Consider the following 27,599-nt stretch of genomic DNA (forward strand, 5'->3'; position numbering starts at 1 on the left):
GTAAATTATACATTTAGTATTTAAATTATTATTTTTATTCCATTTTGGTATCTATTGTTTTTCAAAAACTATATACATAATATTTAGTCTATGTTTCATTTTGGTATCTAGCCATTAAAAACTTAACGGTGATATTGAAGTGTCACCGTAAGATAATGCCACATCATCATTGAAAAAATAAAATATAACACGTCAACAATTTTGTTAAATTTCTAACGATAGGGTATTAAATTGAAACATAAACTAAATGTTAGATATGATTTTCAAAAATATAAAGTTTTGTACTAAAACGGAACAAAAGTAAAAGTATAGGTACCAAACTTGAACTTTACCCTTATTTTTTAAAATTTTAGTGATTAAAATAGGAATAAGAAGAAAGCTGAGTGATGAAATTCTGAATTGACCCTAATGGCAAGTCTGATTCATCGTCTCTCCATCGAGCGAGCGAGCGATGTGGTGGTTTTCTCTCTTGAGAGAAAAAGGCGCGCAGTATTAATTAAAAATCAAATGGAGAGAGTAAGCATTCATTCACACTACCAAATGATGAGTTAGTTACTACAGACAACAAAACAAAACAAATTTGGAACGTTCACAGTACATGAAAACAGAGCATCGAGTTGGAAAAATGTCGGAAGATTTTCTCCCCATGATATCATCCGACATCCAAAAGATGAAATTCGCGCAGTCGCGCTACCCAGTGATGCATTGCTCGCTCTTTGACCTGTCCAAGTTTATCCATGAAAACAGAGCATCGCCATTTTAGCTCTCGCGATGACCAAAAACAAACCAACTGCAAACATTTACGCAAGAAACACTCGAAAAGAACATTCGACTTGGAACAATGCTGGAAGCCTTTAACCTTTCCTCGCTCGAGAAAGCAGAGCTGGTTCAGTTATAAATTAACCCTTAAGCGTTGCTTGAAAAATGCAATTAGAGCTACATTCTTCCTTTCAGAAAGAAAAAAAAAACTCGAATTCGCAGCCTTGAAGAACATGTCGTCGGTGATAGCACAAGTTCATCTTGATGGAAACAATGAAGCAGGATGGAGGTTTGATGATCGTAGCGGCACACTTCCTGAAGCTCCTGGTCGTACGATTGGCTTAAAGGTCACAGACGGGTCTAACTCGTGGGAGTTTAAATGCAAGAGTAAAGGAGGCAACACGTACTACATCAGCGGCTCTGGGTGGACTAGTTTCTTCAATGGAGCGAGGATTAATGATAGGGTCACTCTTTACTCCAAAGAAGACGGCGAGAATTTTCACCGAGTCCATGTGAATCAGAGAGCTTGATCGAGTATGGATGCTATTTGTGGGATCGTCAAGAGTGTTTATTTCTCAAAGTGTGTAGGATTGAAGTCGTATCTTTCTTCTTTTCTTTCATAGATAAATCATGTATGTTTCTGTTATTTGCAGCTTTGTTTTGTTAAGGAAGGCAGCAATCTGCTGCATTGTCAACGTCTTGTAATCCTTGAGGATATCAATGAAATGGTTCTTGGTTCTGCGATAAGCAGCTTCAATGTGAAGTGGAACAAATATACAAATCTGAATGTCTTTAATTTAACTCAAACTGTAAAGACAGAGTTAACATTTTCGTGTTTACTTGCCTATTAAGCACGGCCAAAACAAGGAATCAGTCATTTATGCCCCCATAATCTCTGTGGTTTGCCAAGGCGTCAAGCCAATATCCTCTAATCTTACATGGGGGAGTTTCTTGGTCAAGCCCCAGATTAGGCTGAATAAAAGTATTATATCAACCAAATTGGTTTCACACTGTATGTTAAGATTGCTCTTATTCAGTATTTCATTACAATGGCACGCATGTTAAAGTGTCTGATTGTTCATTTGTTATGCAGCTGACTCGTCAATAATAAAATCCTCTGTTATCTTTGACTATGCTTAGACCAGTTAAACACATAAAGAAAGCCTATTTGGTTCCCTCTTAATTGGTTGATGTACGTGAATACAATAAATACAAGATTTATTTATTTTATTAATTTGTTAAAAATTTGTTAAAAATTCTTTTTAACAGAATTAAAAGGAGGAATTAAGGTAGTAACAAACGATAATATAGGTATTTAATTTGATAAAAAAATAATTTAAGAACTTAAAATAAAATCTTTGGAAGCTGATTTTTCATTTAAGCCAAAATTACGCAGGTCTAAATTATTTGAAAATGATAATCCGACTAGTAAAATCGAAAAAAAAAATCAGGGAAGCATGATGTTAGAGATGAATAACAATAATAGCCCCATACAATTTTATAAGGTTTGTATTTTAGAAATCAAGAATGAGGTAAGTGGATTTTATTCCTCATAACATCAGTATCATGCATTTGAGAATTGTTTCAAGCAAATATACAGAATAGGTCTTGATAACTGGAGTTCAAGTTCAAATTGCAGACCCGCCATTAATCTTAAGTGTATATGTACAAACACCAGAAGTCCAGGCCGCCTGAACAGAACCACCACAGGCGGGGACTGATCCCCTGTCCCTTGAAGAAACATTAGACAACAAGCTATTTACAGCCGTGTTACAAGGTGCGGATTAGTACAATGCAAACAACATGATCACAATCTTTATAATGCAGCAGAGCGAATATTAGAATATCCGACATGCATACGTATTGTCAAGATGAGGCGACTTTGTATAGCCTCTCCAGAGGATTGCATTTGTGCATGCACAACGCAAAGGTAATCAGCTCACCCCCCGATATATAGCATTAGGTCGAAGGTCATCCATATTATCTGTGTTTCTGTATCCATCGATCTCCCTGACACCTGTGTAGCCTCTACGGGCTAAATATTCACGGTAATCATCTTCTGTGTAGAAAATCATCTCCTCAGTGTGGACTGGTATGTGATCTGACTCGTCATAGAGGCACAGTTTTATAACCAAACCTGAATGCAGGAGGGGGAAAAATGCGCAAAAAGTTAAGTTCTTATTGTGTTATTCTCTTCTATCAGTGAAAATAATGTCAGCAATCATGTGCCCCAGGCATGTTTGATAGCAAAATAATGTCTTAGAGTTTGACCCCTCAATTCTGACCCAAACCCGACTCAACTTAATTTGACCATAAAAAGTCAAAACACCCAAACACATAATGACATGAACCTAATATGTTAATTCCCTAAATGACCATAACTATATCATCTAAAGGCAACCATGCCGAAGTTACCTTCATCAAGGTGGAGTGTATAATTCCCTAAAGGCATTTCCCTGTCGAGACTGCGAACTATATTGTCTTCATCCTCCAACCAAAATGAACGTTTCGTTCTCAATCTAAATGCAGATTTAATTGCCTCTCTGATGGCATCCGCGGTCCCATCTATACCAATCCTTCTTGTGTAGTCCCCATACTTGATAGTTATAACCCTTCCTCCATATAATTGACAGTCCCCACCTACCAAAAAGAATGTGAAAGAAAATGAGAAGTTGATATATGGAATGGACATTCATTGAATTTAAATTTTTCATCTAAGACGATACTCAGGACATAACACTCTGAATCAAAAGAGTCTGCCTAAATCACATTCACTTGAGCAAGTACAAATGAACACCTGAACCTTGTCCTACATGCAAAACCATCATATCTTTTGGTAAAATCAGTTCAGAGAAAATACTAATTTACAGAACTTACCATTTCCTGAGGCCTCTCTCCAATTCCAAGGTGGAACTCCACTGGCTGCAACTGCATCAGCTGCTGTGATAGCAAGAGGATGTCCATCATGATCTAAGCGTCTTTCAAGATTGAGTGTTGGCCTACCACTAGCTGCACACCGGAATACATAAGCAGAAGGAGTTGCATAACATTTCAAAGACATGATATTGAGAATAAGATTAAAGGCATGCTTCAGTACACAGTTGTTTGCTACGGATCCTTAAGGTACATAATTTTTACTTGTTAATTCTGTATGGAAGTGCATCAATATAACAACTCGACGTGCTTTTCGTTATGTAGGTCCCCACCCTAGTTATTTGCAGTAAAATAAAAACTCCATCAAGAATGAAAACTAATAGAAGGCATAATAAGATCGTGTAACATGAACATAGATTTTATGATTACTAACCCCAGTGATAGATATCCACTTTTTAAACATCTGTGTGTTTAAACCACTAAACAAAAAACTGTACACTAGAAGCACCTAAAAGTTGACAAAGGTGACAGGAAAACCACATATAGTTATTGCTGAAGGAAGCAAATCAATAAATGGAAAGATAAGGGCATCAAAGAGAGGTTAGTCGGGGAAAAAGGTACAGTGTTAAGTTTAAAAAAAGAACCTTCTGTGGAGGTAATAAAAATTGGTCTTATGAGAACTGCGCCTCATTAAGCTCCTCAATCCAGGCAAGAAATTGATGTGGTATAGGGTTGATAAGATTAATGTCATTGCATCCAACAAATTCCATGATTTTCCCAAATTAACTTGACGAAAACCAAGATAAACCCGAAGAAAGCGAACTCAAATTACAACAACATACCTTCAACAGAACCAAATGATATGCCAGTATCATCAAAGCCTGCAAGAGCCATACCATATTGACAAAGAGCATTATAATCGTGATAATAGGATGAAAGACTTGGTATAGGTTGCAGTTTGAATGAGAGAAATCAAAATCTCCAAAAGCAGGAGTTTAATACTTACATACAGCTTTCCTAAAGTGATACGCAACTAGAAGTTTATGTCAAGGGCAAAACCAGATGAAGCCAAAAATACGTAGAATGAAGTGAATGGACAAAAAATCCAGCAACAAAAGGCAACGGAATGGAAATCGATAGATCAATAGTAATAATTATCTCTACCAAAATAATGTTTTAATTCTTAAAACATATTTACTACTACTACTTCCCTGCTCTTATTACAGGTTTTCTAAACTTTAAAGAAACCAGAGAAACCCATGCCCTTTACGCCATGTCTAAACTTAAAAGAAACCAAAGAAGCCTCCAGCGCTTATCTACGTAGAACTTCCCTGCTCTATTATAGGCTATACTCAACTTTAAAAAGAAACCAAAGAAGCCTACAATCCTTACATCATATCGAAGCTTTAAAGAAACCAAAGAAGCCTACAGCGCTTATTGACATTCGACTTCCCTGCTCTTAATGGCTATAATATTCTAAACTTTAAAGAACTAGCAAAATAAAAATTTCTGGTCTGTTGAGCACGATTCATGCTTCAAGGACCTTGAACGCCATACCATATTTTGAATCATGCAGTTATTCTTTTGATGTGGCACCTTGCATCAAGAGCAGATATAATACATACATACATATACATACATACATACATACATACATATATATATATATATATATCCATCTAAAATACCACAATAAAGATATCAGCGGCAGTTTTCAGTATCATCTTCATAAGCAAACCTGAATGCAGGAGGGAAAAAATGCGCAAAAAGTTAAGTTCTTATTGTGTTATTCTCTTCTATAAGTGAAAATAATGTCAGCAATCATGTGCCCCAGGCATGTTTGATAGCAAAATAATGTCTTAGAGTTTGTGTAACACCCCAACTCGTATCAGACCCGGATACGAATCCGAGGTGTCATATTGACCTTTTAAAACATGTACTTGTATAAAATAGTGAGTAATTTAAAACTTTTATAACATATAAATGACTAATTTACATAAAAGACATTTTCATTATTACAAAACCAATCAGAGCGTGTATATTTCACTTATTTATTTACATATAACTATTCGAAACATTTATAAAACGGTTCATGGCATAAACAATATATTCTTTTGAAAACATGTCAACTAGAACTTTATATACTAAAATACATATTATTCACCTCTTTTCTGATCTAACCTTTAGTAAGGAGAATTGACCTGTATTTCTCCACATTGCTCTTTACTCTTCTCGAAACCTACGTGTAAATCACTTACACGCTAAGTCAAAGACTTAGTGAGGCATATAAACATATAAGGTAAACGGTAACTAATAATCATACCTAAACAATTACTACTATCATTTCATACCACTCATACTTTTACATGTAACAAATATATGCATACATATATGTCATTATCATTCATATCTCTTATCTCATGTTCCTATGATCTCTTATGTCCGTATCATATAACATATACCATAACCAATTGCACATATACATATCATGTAAACCATATATATATATTATCATAAAACACGTACACCCAAGCAACTATATTATCATCTTCATTTCTTTCTTATTTTATCACTATCATTTATTCTTTTCATCATATGGTCTTATAAGTTACCATTTGTACAATCAATATCACACATGAAATTCCACAAGGAAACAAACATATTATCATATCACTTTATTAATATTATCTATTTAATAACTCATGATACACATGTGAGAACTAAAGATATGCGAGTACATAGAGGTTGTGCACTAATGCTGTCACCACAGCTCATATAATTGCAACGAAGTGCCACGTAGAATTGCACCGGAGTGCCGCGTAGAATTGTACTGTAGTGCCATATAATAATGTCCATAAGGACCACATATCATTCCTTAAGAATCATATACATATACTAGGGATCAAGTATGTGTCTCACCAGACTTCACACATGTTCCAAAGAATACATATATGTCCCGAATGACCATATAGACCCTCGACTCTTGGCATGCCAACTATACCCCTAGATATCATGACACATAACATGGGCATTATCTTTTATATCCTTTTACATGTTCATGTAACCATATCATATATTCATATAAGCTCATGGTTTCATTCACATATACATGTAATCACGTAGTTCATGTCAATTCTCATATGAGTTCATATTCATATAAACATAGGATTCACCCTCATGTATCACATATACTTTCTCTTTCATATGGCTCATAACATTTCTCATGTGTTCATATGACATGTAAATCATTGTCATCTTATCATGTTATCACATAAACATATCATCTTACAATACATACAAAAACACATCAATACCTATATTCACATATACCTATAATTTCATTATCCTTATTATTATTCTTATCATCACCCTTAATCCCTTTTACTTACCATATTCATATCAATAACACATATAAATCATAACAAATACATACTTATATGAATTCATGTTTTTCATTATTGGAAATAGACTTATCGCAAGTCTTATTTTCCATTGAACCTCATATACTAAATAATGTGCACTCACCTTAGCCTTGTTTGCTTTGAATCAATCTTAATCCTTAGATTGTTCCGGAACAAGCTTCATTCTATATCTACATCATAATAATACATTGATACACATCAGTATACTAATTGATAGCTTCTAAATTATCACTTTTTAGGCTAAAAGAAAAGCCCATTTCATCTTTTAATGAAGGTATGCATCGATGCACTGCACATTGTATCGATGCATTCCCTATCGGTGCATCGATGCACTACCTGTGCATCGGTGCATAAAATACATTCGATGTTTGTTTATTACTGGGATGCATCGATGCATAGGCATGCATCGATGCACTAATTGCATTCGATGTTTTTAGATTAAAAGAGTGCATCGATGCACTACCTGTGCATCGATACACCTTCAAACAATTTCTGGGTTTTAACCTTGATGCATCGGTGCACTATGAATATGCATTGATGCACTCTGCCCAGAATCTTCTTTTTGAACCCGAAAATTCATTCTTTTTTGATTAAATCCTTCATATTTCAACCCCTTTCATATTCCTAACTTACATATACATACCTAAACTCATTAATATTCATTTATCTCATCTTTAACCTCAAAATTCCATCTTTCATATGGAAATCAATAATCATACCCAATTTTCCATGTTATCCAAACTTAATTCTAACACTTCTAACTTATTATTCTTATAGATGACAAGTCAAATTCATCCTCCAAATTCATTGAAACCTTCTTATTCAAAATTTCACTTAAAACCCCATTTTCTTTAATCTATTCTAACCTCTTCATCTTTGAGTTTTCACTTATCTTTAGACTTTTTTAAGCTTTCTTACTTTCCAAAGAATCAAAACCATCTTAGAATTCAAATAATAATCAACTAATAAAAATTTTCACCTTTGCTCTTGGCTTCCACGCGTGAAGAAGAAAGGAGAAGAAGAAAACTCTGGAAACTCATTTCCCTCATTTCCCACGTTTTTTATATCCCCTAAAAGAGAAATAAAAATCTTCTCTTAGAAAAGACCATAATACCCTTATTACTTTCAAACTTTACTATTAAATCCAACCTCAAAATTCTCCAATTAAAATTCTGAGCTTTTAACTTATTTCGAAATTAAACACAATGCTTTCAAAATTCACCTTTAGGTCACTAGCCTGATATTGAGGATGTTACAAATCTTCCCTCCTTTTTAAGAAAATTCTTCCCTGAATTTTCACTGCACATCCTGAGAAGAACATATTTTCTAACGTTCTCATGCTGCTTTCTGAACTTAATCTTTTGTATCATCATTAATAACTTGGTTCTTATCTTTTTAATTATTCAACTACCTTTTTACTTTATATCTCCTATCATGTCACTTATCAGATAGACAATAACATTAATTCTTATTACTCAAACTCATAAATCAATCAAATTCCTTGTCAATCTTCAATTGTCTTTCAAGAATCACCAAACTTTTATTTCATCCTTACTTGACTGACTCCAAAACTTCCTTAATACATATAAATCTTTCTTCATTTCTCTGACTACATCCACTTGACCAAGAAACATAACCTTAAATCTTCATTATAACTGATTAAACATACACTTTGCATAACTAAACAATTTCTCATATCACCTGACATACATTTCTTACTTCTAGTTAAACTTATAATCTATATCTCAACATAACCTTTATCACATCTGATTCTTTAAACTTCATCCTTTCATTTCCTTCATAAATCAAAATCTTCTTATACATCAATCATATATTTCTTTCATGTTCACATACTCTATTCTTATCACTTAAACTTATCTCTGATTACCAATCTTTATTATATCTTTATAACTTTACTAATCAACTTCACTTATACAGAACCTCATTCTTATCGTATCTTGCTTGTATTTTCTTCCTCCAAAATTTTCTTTAAAACACATAAATATTTATCTCCTTGCCTATATCATATCTATATGATCAAAATACACAACCACATCCAGATTCGTATCTCATTTGATTAACTTACTTTATGTTTCCTTCAAATCTGATAACTCTAACATCCATGTCATTACAGCTAATTAATAACAACTTTTCAATATAGGGCGTAAGCCCTGATCAAATTAATCATAAACATCATTTCAGTTAAAATCAACCCAGTGTAATTCACTTATTGAACCCATACTCTCATTCATATACAGTATTATGCCTTGTCTCCTTTATTACCTTTCATTTCAATGATTAAAATACATAACCATATCTCAATCCACACCATACATAATTAGCTTACCCTGAAATCATCTTCTAATCCTTTAACTTTAATACACTACAATCTTATAACTCTGTTAGTCAACATCGGTTCTTCCAATCTAAAACGTAAACCTTCATCGAACCATTCATATACATTTTTTGCAGTCGGAATTATTTCAACAATAGTTTACTCAACTAATCAAATAAACATTCAATCTCATACACCATGTCACTTCCATTATTTAAGCTTAACATTCTAACTTCCTTTATTTATAAACTGATCATTGATGTACCCATACTTAAACTCTTCTTATCAATCCTTAGTTTTACTCAAACATTTAAATCCTCACTTCCTTCACTCTATCACATTACTATAATCACAGCATAAAACTGTATCCAGATTCACTTCATATTTGGTTATCATAACCTACCATATCTTGAAATCTTGAAATTTCAATACATTTCATCCCATAATCTTGTTAGCCAACGCTAACTCTTTTCATCTTAAAAAAAAAACAGTATCTACCTCACTTGATACATTTAAAATACTTCTTATCCTTCACATTATTTAATCTCTAGCAAGGAACTTAATCCATTCCTCCACTTGTTTCAAAAATCACCAGATTTCAATACTCATCTAATTCATTTAAAATACTTGTTATGCTTCGATTTACATAACTTCTGAAAGAGCTTTTTAACCCAATTCACAAGTGTTGTCTTTAACCCTGACTTATCCTCAATTAACTCTTTGTTTAATCTTTCAAGATCAAACCTATTGTTGGAGTCTGTCGAACTCTCATCTGATTTGATTCTCTGACGGAGAATACAACTAATTCATGTCTGGTTTAAAGTTGAACCAGAATCTCTACATTTCTTTGATGGTGCTAAAATTCTATGAAGCATTAATTCTCTTAATCATCTGAGATTTTTTTTCCCAATCCTTTTATTCTTAGCTCTCTCTAGAGCTTTCACACGATCAACCATTTCTTGAAATGAGAACAATTTCAAAACCAGTAAAACTCTTTTAATTTAAGGCACAAGTCTTAAACAATCAATCACATGTATCCTTTTCATCCTTCTTAATCAGAATCAATTCAACAATAAATCTGCTTAACTTATCAAACTTACTTTCATACACATGCATGGGTAATTCCCTTGCTTCAAGCTCATATATTCAAGCTTCATTTATCCGCCATACTCTAACTTGTCAAAGTAGTAGCGAAACTACTCAATTTAATTTCTCCTCTTTGGAGAAATAAAAACCTTCTATCATATCATCTAACCATAAGTCTGTAACAACAGAACCTTTCTCAAATCCATCCTTGAACTCGGGTGCTCTTAACTTTTCAACTAATTCGATACATTCATTCTATGAGTTAAAAAAAATATAAATTGAAAATTCATCAATATTCTTCAACATGGTGAAGACATTCCCTAAATATATACAGGCACTTCCTGAGGTTTTTCGCTCTTCTCCCTGCCTGGCCAGGGCAGGTGAATGTTATTACCTTCAGTCTATTACCTTGTGCTTCACTTTAGAAGCTCTCATGATCATACATCTAATATAACATAACATTTTAATTCTATTAGCAAGACAATACACTCCTTACACTATCATATCAGAAATTATTCACTCTATGTTGGCATGTATACTTTTTAAAACACTTTTTACTTCAATTTATGCCTAGAATCGGCTAAACCGTAGCTCTGATACCATTAAAAGTAACACCCCAACTAAAGATATGCGAGTACATAGGAGTTGTGCACTAATGTTGTCACCACAACTCATATAATTGCACCGAAGTGCCACGTAGAATTGCATCGGAGTGCCGCGTAGAATTGCACCGTAGTGCCATATAATAATGTCCAGAAGGACCACATATCATTCCTTAAGAATCATATACATATACTAGGGATCAAGTATGTGTCTCACCAGACTTCACACATGTTCCAAAGAATACATATATGTCCCGAAGGATTACATAGACCCTCGACTCTTGGCATGCCAACTATACCCCTAGCTCTCATGACATATAACATGGGCATTATCTTTTATATCCTTTTACATGTTCATGTAACCATATCATATATTCATATAAGCTCATGGTTTCATTTACATATACATGTAATCACGTAGTTCATGTCAATTCTCATATGAGTTCATATTCATATAAACATAGGATTCACCCTCATGTATCACATATACTTTCTCTTTCATATGGCTCATAACATTTCTCATGTGTTCATATGACATGTAAATCATTGTCATCTTATCATGTTATCACATAAACATATCATCTTACAATACATACAAAAACACATCAATACCTATATTCACATATACCTATAATTTCATTATCCTTATTATTATTCTTATCATCACCCTTAATCCCTTTTACTTACCATATTCATATCAATAACACATATAAATCATAACAAATACATACTTCTATGAATTCATGTTTTTCATTATTGGAAATAGACTTATCGCAAGTCTTATTTTCCATTGAACCTCATATACTAAATAATGTGCACTCACCTTAGCCTTGTTTGCTTTGAATCAATCTTAATCCTTAGATTGTTCCGGAACAAGCTTCATTCTATATCTACATCATAATAATACATTGATACACATCAGTATACTAATTGATAGCTTCTAAATTGTCACTTTTTAGGCTAAAAGAAAAGCCCATTTCATCTTTTAATGAAGGTATGCATCGATGCACTGCACATTGTATCGATGCATTCCCTATCGGTGCATCGATACACTACCTGTGCATCGGTGCATAAAATACATTCGATGTTTGTTTATTACTGGGATGCATCGATGCATAGGCATGCATCGATGCACTAATTGCATTCGATGTTTTTAGATTAAAAGAGTGCATCGATGCACTACCTGTGCATCGATACACCTTCAAACAATTTCTGGGTTTTAACCTTGATGCATCGGTGCACTATGAATATGCATCTATGCACTCTGCCCAGAATTCTCTTTTTGAACCCGAAAATTCATTCTTTTTGGATTAAATCCTTCATATTTCAACCCCTTTCATATTCCTAACTTACATATACATACCTAAACTCGTTAATATTCATTTATCTCATCTTTAACCTCAAAATTCCATCTTTCATATGGAAATCAATAATCATACCCAATTTTCCATGTTATCCAAACTTAATTCTAACACTTCTAACTTCTTATTCTTATAGATAACGAGTCAAATTCATCTTCCAAATTCATTTAAACCTTCTTATTCAAAATTTCACTTAAAACCCCATTTTCTTTAATCTCTTCTAACCCTCTTCATCTTTGAGTTTTCACTTATCTTTAGACTTCTTTAAGCTTTCTTACTTTCCAAAGAATCAAAACAAACTTAGAATTCAAATAATAATCAACTAATAAATTTCTCACCTTTGCTCTTGGCTTCCACGCGTGAAGAAGAAAGGAGAAGAAGAAAACTCTGGAAACTCATTTCTCTCATTTCCCACGTTTTTTTATATCCCCTAAAAGATAAATAAAAATATTCTCTTAGAAAAGACCATAATACCCTTATTACTTTCAAACTTTACTATTAAATCCAACCTCAAAATTCTCCAATTAAAATTCTGAACTTTTAACTTATTTCGAAATTGAACACAATGCTTTCAAAATTCACCTTTAGGTCACTAGCCTGATATTGAGGATGTTACAGTTTGACCCCTCAATTCTGACCCAAACCCGACTCAACTTAATTTGACCATAAAAAGTCAAAACACCCAAACACATAATGACATGAACCTAATATGTTAATTCCCTAAATGACCAGAACTATATCATCTAAAGGCAACCGTGCCGAAGTTACCTTCATCAAGGTGGAGTGTATAATTCCCTAAAGGCATTTCCCTGTCGAGACTGCGAACTATATTGTCTTCATCCTCTAACCAAAATGAACGTTCGTTCTCAATCTAAATGCAGATTTAATTGCCTCTCTGATGGCATACGCGGTCCCGTCTATACCAATCCTTCTTGTGTAGTCCCCATACTTGATAGTTATAACCCTTCCTCCGTATAACTGACAGTCCCCACCTACCAAAAAGAATGTGAAAGAAAATGAGAAGTTGATATATGGAATGGACATTCATTGAATTTAAATTTTTCATCTAAGACGATACTCAGGACATAACACTCTGAATCAAAAGAGTCTGCCTAAATCACATTCACTTGAGCAAGTACAAATGAACACCTGAACCTTGTCCTACATGCAAAACCATCATATCTTTTGGTAAAATCAGTTCAGAGAAAATACTAATTTACAGAACTTACCATTTCCTGAGGCCTCTCTACAATTTCAAGGTGGAACTCCACTGGCTGCAACTGCATCAGCTGCTGTGATAGTAAGAGGATGTCCATCATGATCTAAGCGTCTTTCAAGATTGAGTGTTGGCCTACCACTAGCTGCACACCGGAATACATAAGCAGAAGGAGTTGCATAACATTTCAAAGACATGATATTGAGAATAAGATTAAAGGCATGCTTCAGTACAAAGTTGTTTGCCACGGATCCTTAAGGTACATAATTTTTACTTGTTAATTCTGTATGGAAGTGCATCAATATAACAACTCGACATGCTTTTCGTTATGTAGGTCCCCACCCTAGTTATTCGCAGTAAAATAAAAACTCCATCAAGAATGAAAACTAATAGAAGGCATAATAAGATCGTGTAACATGAACATAGATTTTATGATTACTAACCCCAGTGATAGATATCCACTTTTTAAACATCTGTGTGTTTAAACCACTAAACAAAAAACTGTACACTAGAAGAACCTAAAAGTTGACAAAGGTGACAGGAAAACCACATATAGTTATTGCTGAAGGAAGCAAATCAATAAATGGAAAGATAAGGGCATCAAAGAGAGGTTAGTCGGGGAAAAAGGTACAGTGTTAAGTTTAAAAAAAGAACCTTCTGTGGAGGTAATAAAAATTGGTCTTATGAGAACTGCGCCTCATTAAGCTCCTCAATCCAGGCAAGAAATTGATGTGGTATAGGGTTGATAAGATTAATGTCATTGCATCCAACAAATTCCATGATTTTCCCAAATTAACTTGACAAAAACCAAGATAAACCCGAAGAAAGCGAACTCAAATTACAACAACATACCTTCAACAGAACCAAATGATATGCCAGTATCATCAAAGCCTGCAAGAGCCATACCATATTGGCAAAGATCATTAAAATCGTGATAATAGGATGAAAGACTTGGTATAGGTTGCAGTTTGAATGAGAGAAATCAAAATCTCCAAAAGCAGGAGTTTAATACTTACATACAGCTTTCCTAAAGTGATACGCAACTAGAAGTTTATGTCAAGGGCAAAACCAGATGAAGCCAAAAATACGTAGAATGAAGTGAATGGACAAAAAATCCAGCAACAAAAGGCAACGGAATGGAAATCGATAGATCAATAGTGATAATTATCTCTACCAAAATAATGTTTTAATTCTTAAAACATATTTACTACTACTACTTCCCTGCTCTTATTACAGGTTTTCTAAACTTTAAAGAAACCAGAGAAACCCATGCCCTTTACGCCATGTCTAAACTTAAAAGAAACCAAAGAAGCCTCCAGCGCTTTTCTACGTAGAACTTCCCTGCTCTATTATAGGCTATACTCAACTTTAAAAAGAAACCAAAGAAGCCTACAATCCTTACATCATATCGAAGCTTTAAAGAAACCAAAGAAGCCTACAGCACTTATTGACATTCGACTTCCCTGCTCTTAATGGCTATAATATTCTAAACTTTAAAGAACTAGCAAAATAAAAATTTCTGGTCTGTTGAGCACGATTCATGCTTCAAGGACCTTGAACGCCATACCATATTTTGAATCATGCAGTTATTCTTTTGATTGGCACCTTGCTTCAAGAGCAGATATAATACATACATACATACATACATATATATATATATATATATATATATATATATATATATATATATATATATATATATATATATATATATATATATATATATATATATATATATATCCATCTAAAATACCACAATAAAGATATCAGCGGCAGTTTTCAGTATCATCTTCATAAGCATGATTAAAGAAAACAAAATTTATTGTAAAGCACTCATTATAACCATTTACAAAAATGAAATCCTACTCAGTCAAAAGTCATTTCAAATCAAAGAAATTCCTATAGTGAAAGAACCAAAAGTGATCCCTTCTCCCCCCCCCTCTTTTCAATATCAATTATAATGCCCTCATTTAAGTCGCTACAGGAAGTAACTTTAACAAATTCAACCTAAAAAATAATAGCAACTTTATTACATGCTCCGACTCTTCATTTCTCTTGAAGCATCTGTTTCCTATATATTTTCAGGTATGGATATGGGAATCTCATCATCAAAGGTCCAAACAATAGCAATTCATAATTCCCTCTTAAGTCACTTTAGGAAGTAACTTTCAACAAATTCAACCACTAAAGCTTTCATCTGTCTTGAAATAACCACCAGAATAGAGCTTTTTACAAAGAACACCCATCATAAGTCATTAATAACCCATGAACAACTGAACAAAAATTTTCCACTTTCTAAAATGCCAAAAAGGAAAAGCCTAACAATATAAACGCACACCCTTATCAACGAAATGCATAAATGAATCAGCTTTAGGAGTAGGGGTTGGACTCTTATAGGCATTCTTGGTCCTCTCCCTTAAAATCTCTTCAATTTCCTTATAATAAGACATCTTGGCCGACCCACTCCCTCTATCCTGATGCTTAGCTTTCTGGAACTCTTTCAATAAGTTCCTCCACTTGTCGGTACACATGGTGGGGGATCTATCGAACCCTTTCTCCCTCATCTTAGCTGAAATCTGCTCCCACAAATGCTTATTGGATTTGGAAGTATTGAAGAGGCCGTCCATTTCTCTTCGAAAGCCAATGAGACTGCGGGTTTCGTCTTGGACCCATGTCTCGGCTCGTTTTTTGGGGGCTTTAACTTCAGGATCTTCGCCGCTGCTTTCACCTAAGATCATTGACTGTTGCAGCTGCTGTTGTTGGTGGTGGGGATGGGGATGGTGGTGCTTGTGAGGTGGCAAATCGCCATTGGTGGTGACCTCGATTATCATGTTATGGGCGGCAGCTGGACCTTCCTCTTTGTAGACGTCTATTGGGTGGGGCTTCTCCGATAAGTACATGGCGATTCTGAATCTGAAGAAGAAAGCGTTTAGCAGCAGACGGTGGAGGAGTTGGAGTGAGTATATACAAATGTATTTCTCAAAGTGAACTACTTTCTTTTGAGCGTTGCGTTTAGAAATGGCAACAGGGCTTGTTTTGCTCTCCCGTCCCCGAAATGAATTCAGTTTCTGTTTTTCGTCGGGTTTTTTTATCGGGATGCCTCGTCGGATATTTTTTTTGCCCCGTCCCTGAATCCGACTCAAAATGTTATACCCAAACCTGACCCGAGTACTATATGCCAATCATTTACAAAATTTAGCATAATTTATGTTATTGTTTAAGGATGGTTAATCAAATTTCAAAACTGATTTGATGTTGGTGTTAGATAATCCATAATCAAACCTGCTGAAGTAATTATGAATTAAAAATAAGTAATTGTGAATTAAAAGTCCATTTTAAAGTTTCCAGTCTGCTAAATTGTGTAATTTTACAAAGATTAGACGACTAGCTATTAAATTCAATAAGATTAAAAGACCACATCAAATCATATTAGCAATCATTCACGTCAAAGTAGTAATGTTGACAAAGAAATATAATTCTTCAACCAACAGTTACAAATATCACAATTTCCATATCACAATTTACCTCATCCAAACATCACAATTTCCAACAGTTCCAAACATCATTCCCAGTCTTCTTTTGAATGCTAGCACCAACACCATGGGACTCTGCTATATCAGATTCCTCATTCCTCTGCAGTTGAATCATACTGAAGCAACAACGGCAAAAGGTACCAAAACATCCAAATGACACAAGTTATCAAGTAATAACGGAATATAGACATAACTTATATGATTGCTACAATGTCATTCTCATGCACATCCAGTAGAAATAGTTTTTACATCCAGCATAAAAACAGAAAAATCCTAATAAATGTATAATAATAGGAAAAGATGGAGAAAGTAATGACACCAAAAAGACTTGAACATAAAGTGTGCAACCACAAGAAACAAATAGCCGACTATTTACTCTCTATAATATTATGTACTGAAGCATGTTCCCTGGGAATTTATAAGAGTAAGGTTCTATAAAAGTTTATTATTTATTTAGCAATGGAAAGACTACATAACAGAGCGACAATAAATCAACCAAGTTTTACTTTAATTGATTATTTGATAAATCCCTACAAAGATACAAGTCAAAGGAAATACATTAAATTCAAGAAAAAAGTTGACTCATGGAGCAGCTGATCAAATCATCATCTTGCAGAAACATTGAAAAGCAAAGTAGGACATAGAAAAGTAACAGAAAAAGGCTGTTACAGAAATTTAAGATATATATGAAGCATGTGTATTAGGTAATCCAATTTTTCAGGGCACAAAAGATTAGGAAATAATCCTGTGGAAGGAATAACTTGGGGATTTGAATTCAAAACAAAATAACTACTGTTTGGTCAGAATACGAACTGGATTTATAATTGTCTGAAATCCAAACGGTGAACAGTGTTCTAACTTCCAATTGCCCATTCAGACTGGGTGTGAATTCAAACCAGAATCCAACATTCACAGCTAAACTGCCTAAGACTCCAAGCCAGTAATAAATCTTAATACCAACCATGCTCATAAGAACAAATAAAGTGATCAGTGTTAGAAGCAAAAGATCAATACAGCAAGGAGAAAAGGTATAATAGGCAATGCTACAGGTTGAGACAGGAAGCAGGACAATTTGAAAATCTTAAAACAATTGCATAACCTTAACAAAATGAAAACCTAAATACGAGAAAGAAATACAAAACCCAGTATCATATAATAAATCTTGCTTTAGCTCAAATTAACCGACCAATGAAAAGCAGTGTTGTTCTAGAATCCTAAATTCTGGGCAAGGGGTGGGTTTCAGTTGTTTCCATGAAGCAGAGAAGTTTAAAATTTCAAAAGGAAAAATTATTCATTACTTTAACGATAAGCATATTTTCAAAGTCTCAGAGATTAAATCCGATTCAAAAGCCTCTCAAAATATAATTAATCAAAAAATCAACCGTGACTACTAGATTCAGAACCAAAATTAAAGGAAACTGAGAAGATAAGGATAGAAATACACAACCCTATCGAAAGTAACGAAACCGAAAATCAAATAGCAGAATCGAATGTATAGAAAAGTAAACAGATAAAGGAAGAACAAACCTGACGACTGACGTTACCGGGCACAATTTGTTGATGAAAGGAAGATTTGTTGATGGTGAGAAAATTGGATCTGGAGAGTGGAGAACGAAGAGAGCAGCCGCAGATAAGAGAGTAAAGTGAGGATCGGGTAAGAACTGAGAAACCTAGGTTAAATCACTTAAATATAAAAAATATAAAATAATAAAATATTATATATATATATATATATATATATATATCGGGTCGGGATACTTTGTCCCGATACCGAACACAAACCTCAAAAAATCCCTAAAAAAACTATATACCCGATCCAAAAATTTTCAAACACGACCCGACCCGAACTTAGCCGGATTTAGGATTTCTTCATCGTTCTGCCATTCCTAATTGCGTTTTTAATTTACGTTGGCGTTGCGTTTTGCTTCTTCCCTTCAATTTTAACTGTCAGCCTCTGTTGAGCCAAGCTTGGGATCCATTACCTTAAATAATATTAAAACTTAAAAATATTTATATATTTTATTATTATATTTATAAATAATTATTGTATAATGGATTTGAATTAAAAATATATATAAAAAATCGACCACTATTTTTAATCTTCCGAAATCCCTTCAAATGTTCCATAAAATCTTTTTCTAAATTGTATTATTATTACTACTTTGAATGAGAATTTAAATCACTTTGCATATATATATATATATATATATATATAATCTTGAATCACTGCTCCATCTCTCCAATAGAAAAAAGATCCATATCGGTTTAATCATCGAAGTAATGTAAAATCGTTGAACTAAATTCATGCATGTTACTGACCAATTAACGAACTTAAGTAAAATTTTATTTTTCATTTATAAGAATAATTTTATATTTTTTTATTAATTGTCCAAATCGAACTAAAGATCAAGCTCGGCTCAGATAAAACTTGATCGAGATTGTTGACTTCTTATAGGGTTGAGTTTGACACGAATAAATTATACAACCACAATACTAAACAATAATGTGAAAAAAATCCTACCTCATTTAATGCTGGCCTGCATCAACTATATCAAACTCGATCAACCTAAACCTGGATTCGCAACTCGATTACATAAAAGAAACACAGCTACCTCCATAAATGCCAGCCCCTCGGCTGAACCGAACTCAGGCAAGCTAGACCAGGATTTGGAGTCGAGTTCAACTTCTTATTGGCTGGGTTTGACTCGACTTGATTACAATCCTAAAAGAAGCACTAATCAATAATATGTAAAAACCCAAACTCCATTAATGCTGGCCCTTCATCAGCTCCACCAACCTTATTTATTAGAGATTAAACAGAGCTCATTGCTCTGAGATGACCAATGACAGAGATACAACAGAATATATCAAGATCCAATGAAATTATGAAACACTTCTCTCCCTCCAAAAAAAATCAAGATTAGATAGGGTTTTATATGAAAGCAAACATCATAATTAGTTCAACTATCGTCTATCATGATCCATGAAGAAACAAATAATGTTTAAGCGAAACAGTTTGAAACTTCTTTACCCCAAAAACGTTGTTTTCTCCTGATTACTTTCTAGACTTCTTTCTTGAGGACTTGGATTGAGGTCGTGCTGGCTCAGCGTTCTGTGAAGCTCCTTTTGAACTAGTGGATTGGTGCGATTTCGGGTTCGAAGTACTAGAATTGGTAGCTGAAGCACTAGACTCACTCTTGTCTCTAACCACTGCACCCTGAGATCCTCTCACCTGAGCTGCTCTCTTATCCTTTCGTTTAGGCCTGTAACTTGACCTTTCCCTCTTTGGGAGCCATCTTTCTGGATCTGGTGGAGGACCAGGATTTGCTGGGTCAAACCCTTTGGGATACCTCGGCTTTCTCTTCCTCTTTTTCTTTGGTTTCTCCTTGGTCTTACCATCCTCTTGAGCATCAGCAATCCCGCCACGAGAAGCACCGTCAACAGGTTTTGCCCCAGAAGTTTTCTCTAAAGCATCCACATCAACCCCCTTCAAACCTGGTAATGGTTTCAGTTGCTTCTCGTAAGCTTCAGCTTTTTCAATATTCACACGAGCAACTGTAGTTACCAGTCCGACCAATGCTTCTATATCTCCATGACCTTTTACAAGCTCCTCATACAAGTGGGCAGCTTCCTCCTCCTTGCCATGCCTGAGCTTGAAGGATGCAGCTTCTCGCATAATAACACTGAGCTTGTTGTCCTCGGTCATAGCAGATTTCCACCATTTGATTGCAGAGTCGAACACTGTGGCTGCACCATTTATATCTCCAGCACGCTCTTTGAGAATAACAAGAGTGGCAACAGTGGCAGGCATGTGCTGGATATCGGGCACCTTAACAAGGGATTCAGCTGCAATTTGAGGGTGACCAGCAGCAGTAGCAACCTGTGCCCTTGCCAAAAGTATGATCTTCGACTTTTCAGGAAATGTCTCAGCAAATTGATCCAACATTTCTTCAGCTTTCCCTGCCTTGTTTTCTCTTACCAAGACAGCAGCTTGAAGCAGTACTGGCATCACACTGTCAGGAAACATCTCTGGCAAAACAGAGACAAGTTCCCGAGCCTGCAGATATTCATCAACAGAAAAAGGAAACAAATTTATTAGCTATCTTCTTTTTCTGTTTACCCTCGAAAGAGAGAGCGGTAAAATGCATATCAAAAGTGCTAAATGCAAAATCCCAAAACAGAAAACCTGATCCATCTTATTTGCATGAAGAAGAAGTAGAACACGATTCACGTATAGTGTCTCTTTTTGTTTTGGTGAAAGCTTCAAGTCAATTGCATGCGCAAGCTCAAACTTCTGCGAGTCTTTCTCTTTAAGCCGATCAAGTTTCCTTAAGCTATCAGATACATCTTTTGGGCCTTTTACAGCAATAAGGTTGTTCAATGCCACTGCAAGTGATGGTTCATCTGCCATATTTCGGTTTATAATATCTGTATAGGCTCCAACAGCCTCCTGTGTTTTGACCAAGGAGCTGATAAAGCAAGTTAACACACATTAGTGGCTGCTGCATTAACAACATTCACAAGGAGGAGATAAAAAGGGAAATAATACAGAAAATGGTTACATAATGCTACTGTTTTACCTGATGAACATAAGCTAATTGGACAGCAATAGGAGCAAGTTCATTCTCAATGTCCTCATCAGCAAGGTTTTCTTCTGTCAGTGTTTCCTGACCAATTCTAACAAGAGAGAGAAAGAGATAAGAGAAGGAACGTGTATCAGCATCTGATATCAGTATATCTGTAGTCCACTACTTGGATATATCTTAATATCCAATGAATAAACTACGCAGTATGTTATATCAGTTCCCTGAGAAGCTAGAGCACTAAAATTGAAAATGTTAAATCTGGATTTTTTTTTTTTTGATAGGAATAGAATGCCTCTTTAAAAACCTCCCTCTTAGTAGACCCTTGCCCATAGGCAAGAACCAACTAGTTGAAGGAGGAAAAGAGTACATAATTTTATTAAATATAAAACTTTTACATAAAACTTAAGAACTCTCCAGCCAAATACTACCAACATAAAACACTCCTGACACACTATTCCTCTACAGCATACAAACCAACTAAATCCATGACTACAATCACCCAATTCCCTCCTTCGCTAACTTGTCAGCTTCACAATTACAACTCCTAGGAATCCACCTGACAATAGCATGAATTAAAGAAACAGAAGCCACAATTTCCTTAACAAAATTAGACAGAAAAACCGGGGCAGAAACTTGATTAATGATCCAATCCACTGCTGTCTTTGAGTCACATTCGATAATAAGCTTGCCCTTCAACACCCAATCTGAAGAAACAAAATATGTCAATGCCTTTTTTGATAGCTTTAAGTTCTGCTAGAATAGGTGTGGTAGGCCCGACACTTTCAGAGAATGAAAGAAGAGTAACCCGATTCCAATCCCTGAGAATTCCTCATATACCAGCCATCATCCCAACACAGCAAACAGCCCCATCCACATTCATCTTAAAATAGTCCACCAGAGGAGGATTCCAGCAGTACACAATGCTGTTCAGAACCTTAGGAGCAGAAAAATGGTCAGCCAAAGAGGGATCACCAATTAGAGAGTCTACCTGAATAGAGACTAGGGGATACTTTGCTAAAAACCATTTGGCTAACCTTAAACGAACAGTGAAAAACAGTAAAATTCTGTCTAGTTTTCTTTCTTCAAAAATTAACTCATTTCTCATTTTCCAAATTGACCAAAAAACAGCCCCTGGAATAAACTTCCAAATAGCAGAATTAGGCATCAAAGCAGCCCACGAACAGAGCAGACTAGGAGGGTCTTGTGGAATAGCTAACTGAATACCCCAGTACCCTAAAAGCTTAGTCCACAAATCCCAAGAAACAACACAAGAAATAAATAAATGCTGAACTGATTCATCCCTTTGATTACAAAAAGGGCAGAGAGTGTTATCCCCTAAATGAACCCCTCTTTTCAACAGTTCCACTCTCACTGCAACTTTTTGGTGGGATAGTTGCCAAAGGAAAGTCTCCACTCTAGGTGGAACTAAACCCTGCCAAACACACTTATTCCATTGAAAAGAATCATCAAGAGAAGAAGAAAGAACTCTCCTACAAGCTTTAACTGAGAACAGACCCTCACCCGAACCATCCCACAACAAACAATCCTCCAAATGCTCCAAAAGATTAATGTTTTTAAGCATATCCAATAACTCTGCCAACTGCTCAATCTCCCAATCACAAAGACTCCTTCTCGTCTGAATATTCCATCCCCATCCATTGGAATCAAAACTACCAAAATCCACTACTGTACCCAATTTATTTGTAGAAAGAGCAAATATCCTCGGGAAAAGCAGTTTCAAAGGGAACTCCCCAATCCATAAATCGCTCCAAAAAGAAATTGATTTGCCATTACCGATTTGAAGCTTAGCATGAGATCGGAGACAACCACCAATAGCATCATCCTTAATAAAATTATTCACAATTCCCCTCCATATCCAAGAGTCTTTTGGAGAAAGGACCTTAGAAATATCCATGGAATGACAACTCACATCGTGTTTGCTACATAAGAAATTCTTCCACAACGAATTTTTATCATTAGCAAATTTCCATACCCACTTTCCCAGCAGCGCTCGGTTTGTTAGATTCAAATCAGCAAAACCCATGCCTCCTCCACTCAACGGCATGCAGATAGTATTCCACCTCACCCAATGCATTCTCTTCTTTTCGACCCCTCCTCCCCATAAAAAATTCGACATCATGGAATTTAACCGATGACAGACAGTAGAGGGCAACTTAAAAATGGATAGGAAAAAAATAGGGAGAGATGATAAAACAGACTTGATTAGCACCAATCGGCCAGCCATAGATAACGAAACAGCTTTCCAACCTGCCAACTTCTACGAAAAGCTGTCAATCACCGGATCCCACAACTTCTCTGAATTCTTTGACGCCCCCAACGGAAGTCCAAGATAAACCGATGGAAATGTACCTATAGAACATCCAATCTCCCTAGCCCAATCTTCAAGGATATCATTCTCCACATTAATACCAAAAAGTTTGCTCTTAGCTAAATTAATATGCAGTCCCGAAATCAAGCTGAAAATCCTCAAAACTCTACTAACATTCTTAATCTGGGTAATAGAAGCTTGGCAGAAAATAATAAAATCATCTGCAAACTGAAGATGGGACAACAAAAATGAGGAATGATTCTTACCAAAAGAAAACCCTTGAAAGAGACCCGAATGAAAGAGCCAACTAGCGGAAGGAGGAAAAGAGTGCCTCATTTTATTAATATAACAGAAATACATAAGACTTAACAATTACACCCAAAAAAAACTACAAAATTGAAAAAAACAACATAAAGCTAAAGCCTTACAATCAACCAATCCCCTTCTTTGCTAAACTATCTGCCTCCCAATTACAAACCCTTGGAATCAACCTAGCTAACAACACCTTTTCAGAAATAAGTGACAAAATCTCTTTAACAGTCACTCTCTACAATCAACCTACCAACAGAAACCCAACCTGAAGAAAGAAAGATTTCAATGCCTCTTTTAATAGCTTTTAATTCAGCAACTGGAGGGGGACCTTGACCAATACTCTCTGAAAAAGTTAGTAGTGTGCAACTATTCCAATCTCTTAAAATACCTCCTATACCTCCAACCGAACCATCAAACCTTACAGCTCCATCAACATTCATCTTAAAAAAGTCAACTGGAGGGGGGAGCCAGCAAAGCACAGGACAACCCTTAGATTTAGGAACCGAAAAACTATCTGCAAGGGATGGGTCACCAATCAGCATATCCTCCTGGATAAGAAACTGAGGGAACTTGGCTAGAAACCACTTAGTTAACCTAAATCTAACAATGAAAAAAAGAGACAGCCTTTCAAGTGATGTTCCTTCAAAAACAATTGCATTCCTAGCTTTCCAAATGGACCAAAAGACGACTCCCGGAATAAACTTCCAAATCGTCGAATTCACCCTCAATTCAGACCAAGAGCTAAAAAGAGAAGGAGGGTCCCGGGGCAAAACTACGGATATCATCATAATGATATGAGTTTTAAAACATTCAACTTCGCTTTCCAATTTTATCCCTTGCTGCATCTGAAAAGGAGTTGCTAGAACCTAATCCATCTGAAAGCTGATTTTTAACTACACTTTGTTTGAAAAGGAATTTCTGAAGCATTTTGTAGAATGTTTCAAGAGAACAAATAGGTGCCTTTTTCAAATTTATGCTAGATTGAAATGCAATTATGGAGTATTATTAAATTATTTTTAAGAGAATTTTCGTGGGGTCAGCCATGGAAAACCTACCTATGTCTGCTACAACACCTAGAGCACAATAAAATTACCAAGAATTATAAATTTATTTTGAAAGTCAAATCACAGGAGGTGGCACCACTCAGCTGTGTATTTATGAAGTCGAAATGGTAATGAGAACAAAATAAGTTAAACAATTAAAAACAGATCAAACTAAAAATATAGACATTAGACAACTAGGATAACTAAACTATAGTTATAATGGAAAGTTCCGATATAAAGAAGGCCCACCAACATATGCTCGATACTTTTTCTCGGTTCCTCTGAAATCTAAAAACATTATTGACATGATACTAGCCCAAAACACAATTAATCTATGAATCTAGTAATAAAATTAAACATTGATCCCCCAACCATTATTGAGTAATGAGCAAAATTTTCATGATAATACATACGCACATCCAAACAATAAAAATACTGAAGTACCTTCGGGCAGTGAGCAAGAGTTGTTCTGCATCCTTAAGCTTATTTCCTTCAATTAAAGAACAAGCAATATTGTATGCCAACTCAAAGCTGCTAGTAGCTTTGATTTTAAAGGAATCCAATGTTCCTTGCACTTCAGAAGCTCTTCCAGCAGAAACCAAACCAGCAACCAAATTTATTTCCAAGGAATCAATCTTTGCTCTTTGAAGATTTCGACAGATATCAACACAAGCGTCCATTTTCCCTAGACGATATAGAATCTGAGATTCTAACAACATCCTAGGTTGAGTCTTATCCTGCTTCTCCAAAAGCTTCAAAGCTTCATCCAACTTGTTTTGTCGGTATAGGCAATATGCCTATTTAAAGATAGAAAGAAAGCAGGTATATTATTTAGATTTGGAACATCAATGCACCCAAAACGTGGCAATATATTATTGATTAGATAAATTAAAATAACAAGAAAGCAAACATGAGGTGCAGAGTGAAACCATGTTACTCAGATTCAAGTGTATCAAAAACAGAATGTGCCCGACATGGGCATTTTTATTTTTTAAGAAGTTTTTTCATGTTTTGGAGGGTCATACCCTCATGCCCATGTCCAAAATGTGTCGGATATGTATGCTTCAAAAAAATTGAAGAGTTACAGCAACATAAAAGGGAAACATGAATGAACAGGTCAAGCTGATAAAGTATACAAATGTGTGATCCATTACATAGAAAAAGAGCAATGAAAGAATATGATAAGACCAAAAATTAATTAAAAGTCTTGCATTTAAGTCTCATACCATAAAAACACCTCTTATAGACTACCCGAAAGTGAAATAAATCAACCATAAAAGCAATAACTTGAACTCCAAATCATGTTTATGAGCAAACTTCCCAAATATACTAAATGATATATCAATCAAAGTATATACAATTAACTTAAATTCTGTCTGGTTACTATTTTGCTATTTAGTTTTCGATGAAAACTAATTATGATCAAAAGGTGCAAATAACCCAATGTCCAAAATTGGAACACAAAATTACCATATAGACAGGTGAACTCCTGCATTTTTTTCCCATTTACAAATATCTAATACTTCAATTTTTATTGTTCAATAAGATTCAGTAATCGTATAAAATTGAAACCAAAATCAGAATAAAAGAAAAAGAAAATGCGGGAAATGACCGACCTCGTAGAAACTGAAATCAAAAGAAACCTTCTGAGCAGATTGAATTGCTGAGAGAGCATCCTCAATCTTATCGGCCTTTATCAACGCCACAACTTTGCATCGAATGGCGTCTTCATCACCCGGCGCAACTGACAGAACTGCTTAAAATTCAAAATTAAGTCAGAATTGTGCAACTGACAGAACTGCGTAAAAATTCAAAACTAGATTTGATTGATTGTGGAAATAGTTAAAAACTGGAAAAAAATTGCGAAAGTAATGCACCTTGATTTGCAACTTTGACGGCTTGTGTGAATTCAGATCGTTGGATGTGTCTGTTGAGTGAAGTGAAAAGATCTTCGATAGGGGGAGGAGGCTGCGACAGCGCTGCAGCCGCTTTTGGCCTCTCTTTAGACTTGGGCGCCATGGATTTCCTCCAGCGAAGAAAATCAGATCCTCCTTCTCTTCTCGCTTACCAAACAGATGGAATGAGACTTTGAGGGTTTCTTTTTCTTAATGTCGTTCCATCTCTTCGGTTTTCTCTTCTTT

The 27,599-nt window shown here is 35.1% G+C and overlaps 2 protein-coding genes across 3 annotated transcripts; both read right to left on the minus strand.

Moving 5' to 3' along the window:
- Positions 1 to 2,492: 2,492 nt before the first annotated feature.
- On the minus strand, positions 2,493 to 16,605 carry LOC120219338 (trihelix transcription factor GT-1-like). 2 transcript variants are annotated; one of them, XR_005525292.1, is made up of 6 exons: positions 15,994 to 16,605; positions 14,508 to 14,546; positions 3,637 to 3,768; positions 3,175 to 3,399; positions 2,616 to 2,896; positions 2,516 to 2,573 (listed from the first exon to the last, which is right to left on the minus strand). XR_005525292.1 is itself a non-coding variant. In XM_039216152.1 (5 exons), the coding sequence occupies exons 1-5, from the start codon at positions 16,553 to 16,555 to the stop codon at positions 2,694 to 2,696; spliced, it is 1,161 nt and encodes a 386-aa protein (XP_039072083.1). In that variant the 5' UTR covers positions 16,556 to 16,605; the 3' UTR covers positions 2,493 to 2,693. The 2 variants fall into 2 exon arrangements, 1 of the variants encoding a protein (XP_039072083.1); XM_039216152.1 differs by having other exon boundaries at positions 2,493 to 2,896.
- Positions 16,606 to 20,091: 3,486 nt separating this feature from the next.
- LOC120219339 (signal recognition particle subunit SRP72-like) lies at positions 20,092 to 27,565 on the minus strand. The gene is made up of 6 exons (XM_039216153.1): positions 27,336 to 27,565; positions 27,075 to 27,211; positions 25,903 to 26,255; positions 21,761 to 21,865; positions 21,375 to 21,657; positions 20,092 to 21,245 (listed from the first exon to the last, which is right to left on the minus strand). Exons 1-6 carry the CDS (start codon positions 27,475 to 27,477, stop codon positions 20,244 to 20,246), a joined length of 2,022 nt encoding a protein of 673 aa, XP_039072084.1. The 5' UTR covers positions 27,478 to 27,565; the 3' UTR covers positions 20,092 to 20,243.
- Positions 27,566 to 27,599: the final 34 nt, after the last annotated feature.

The sequence above is a fragment of the Hibiscus syriacus genome, unplaced genomic scaffold (assembly GCF_006381635.1).
Source record: "Hibiscus syriacus cultivar Baekdansim isolate YM2019G1 unplaced genomic scaffold, ASM638163v2 tig00110206_pilon, whole genome shotgun sequence".
In the NCBI taxonomy this organism is placed as follows: domain Eukaryota; kingdom Viridiplantae; phylum Streptophyta; class Magnoliopsida; order Malvales; family Malvaceae; genus Hibiscus; species Hibiscus syriacus.

Bases quoted from the DNA above. Each gene is read 5' to 3' on its own strand.
- LOC120219338 (XM_039216152.1), bottom strand. From the start codon at position 16,555: ATGTACTTATCGGAGAAGCCCCACCCAATAGACGTCTACAAAGAGGAA. The intron at 3,769-14,507 runs GTATGTTGTTGT...TCCGGTGTGCAG, and splicing joins ATCATTTGGTTCTGTTGAAG to CTAGTGGTAGGCCAACACTC. The intron at 3,400-3,636 runs GTAAGTTCTGTA...TCTTTTTGGTAG, and splicing joins GAGAGAGGCCTCAGGAAATG to GTGGGGACTGTCAATTATAT.
- LOC120219339 (XM_039216153.1), bottom strand. From the start codon at position 27,477: ATGGCGCCCAAGTCTAAAGAGAGGCCAAAAGCGGCTGCAGCGCTGTCG. The intron at 26,256-27,074 runs GTCGGTCATTTC...ATCTTTAAATAG, and splicing joins TTGATTTCAGTTTCTACGAG to GCATATTGCCTATACCGACA. The intron at 21,866-25,902 runs GTACTTCAGTAT...CTCTCTTGTTAG, and splicing joins CTCTTGCTCACTGCCCGAAG to AATTGGTCAGGAAACACTGA.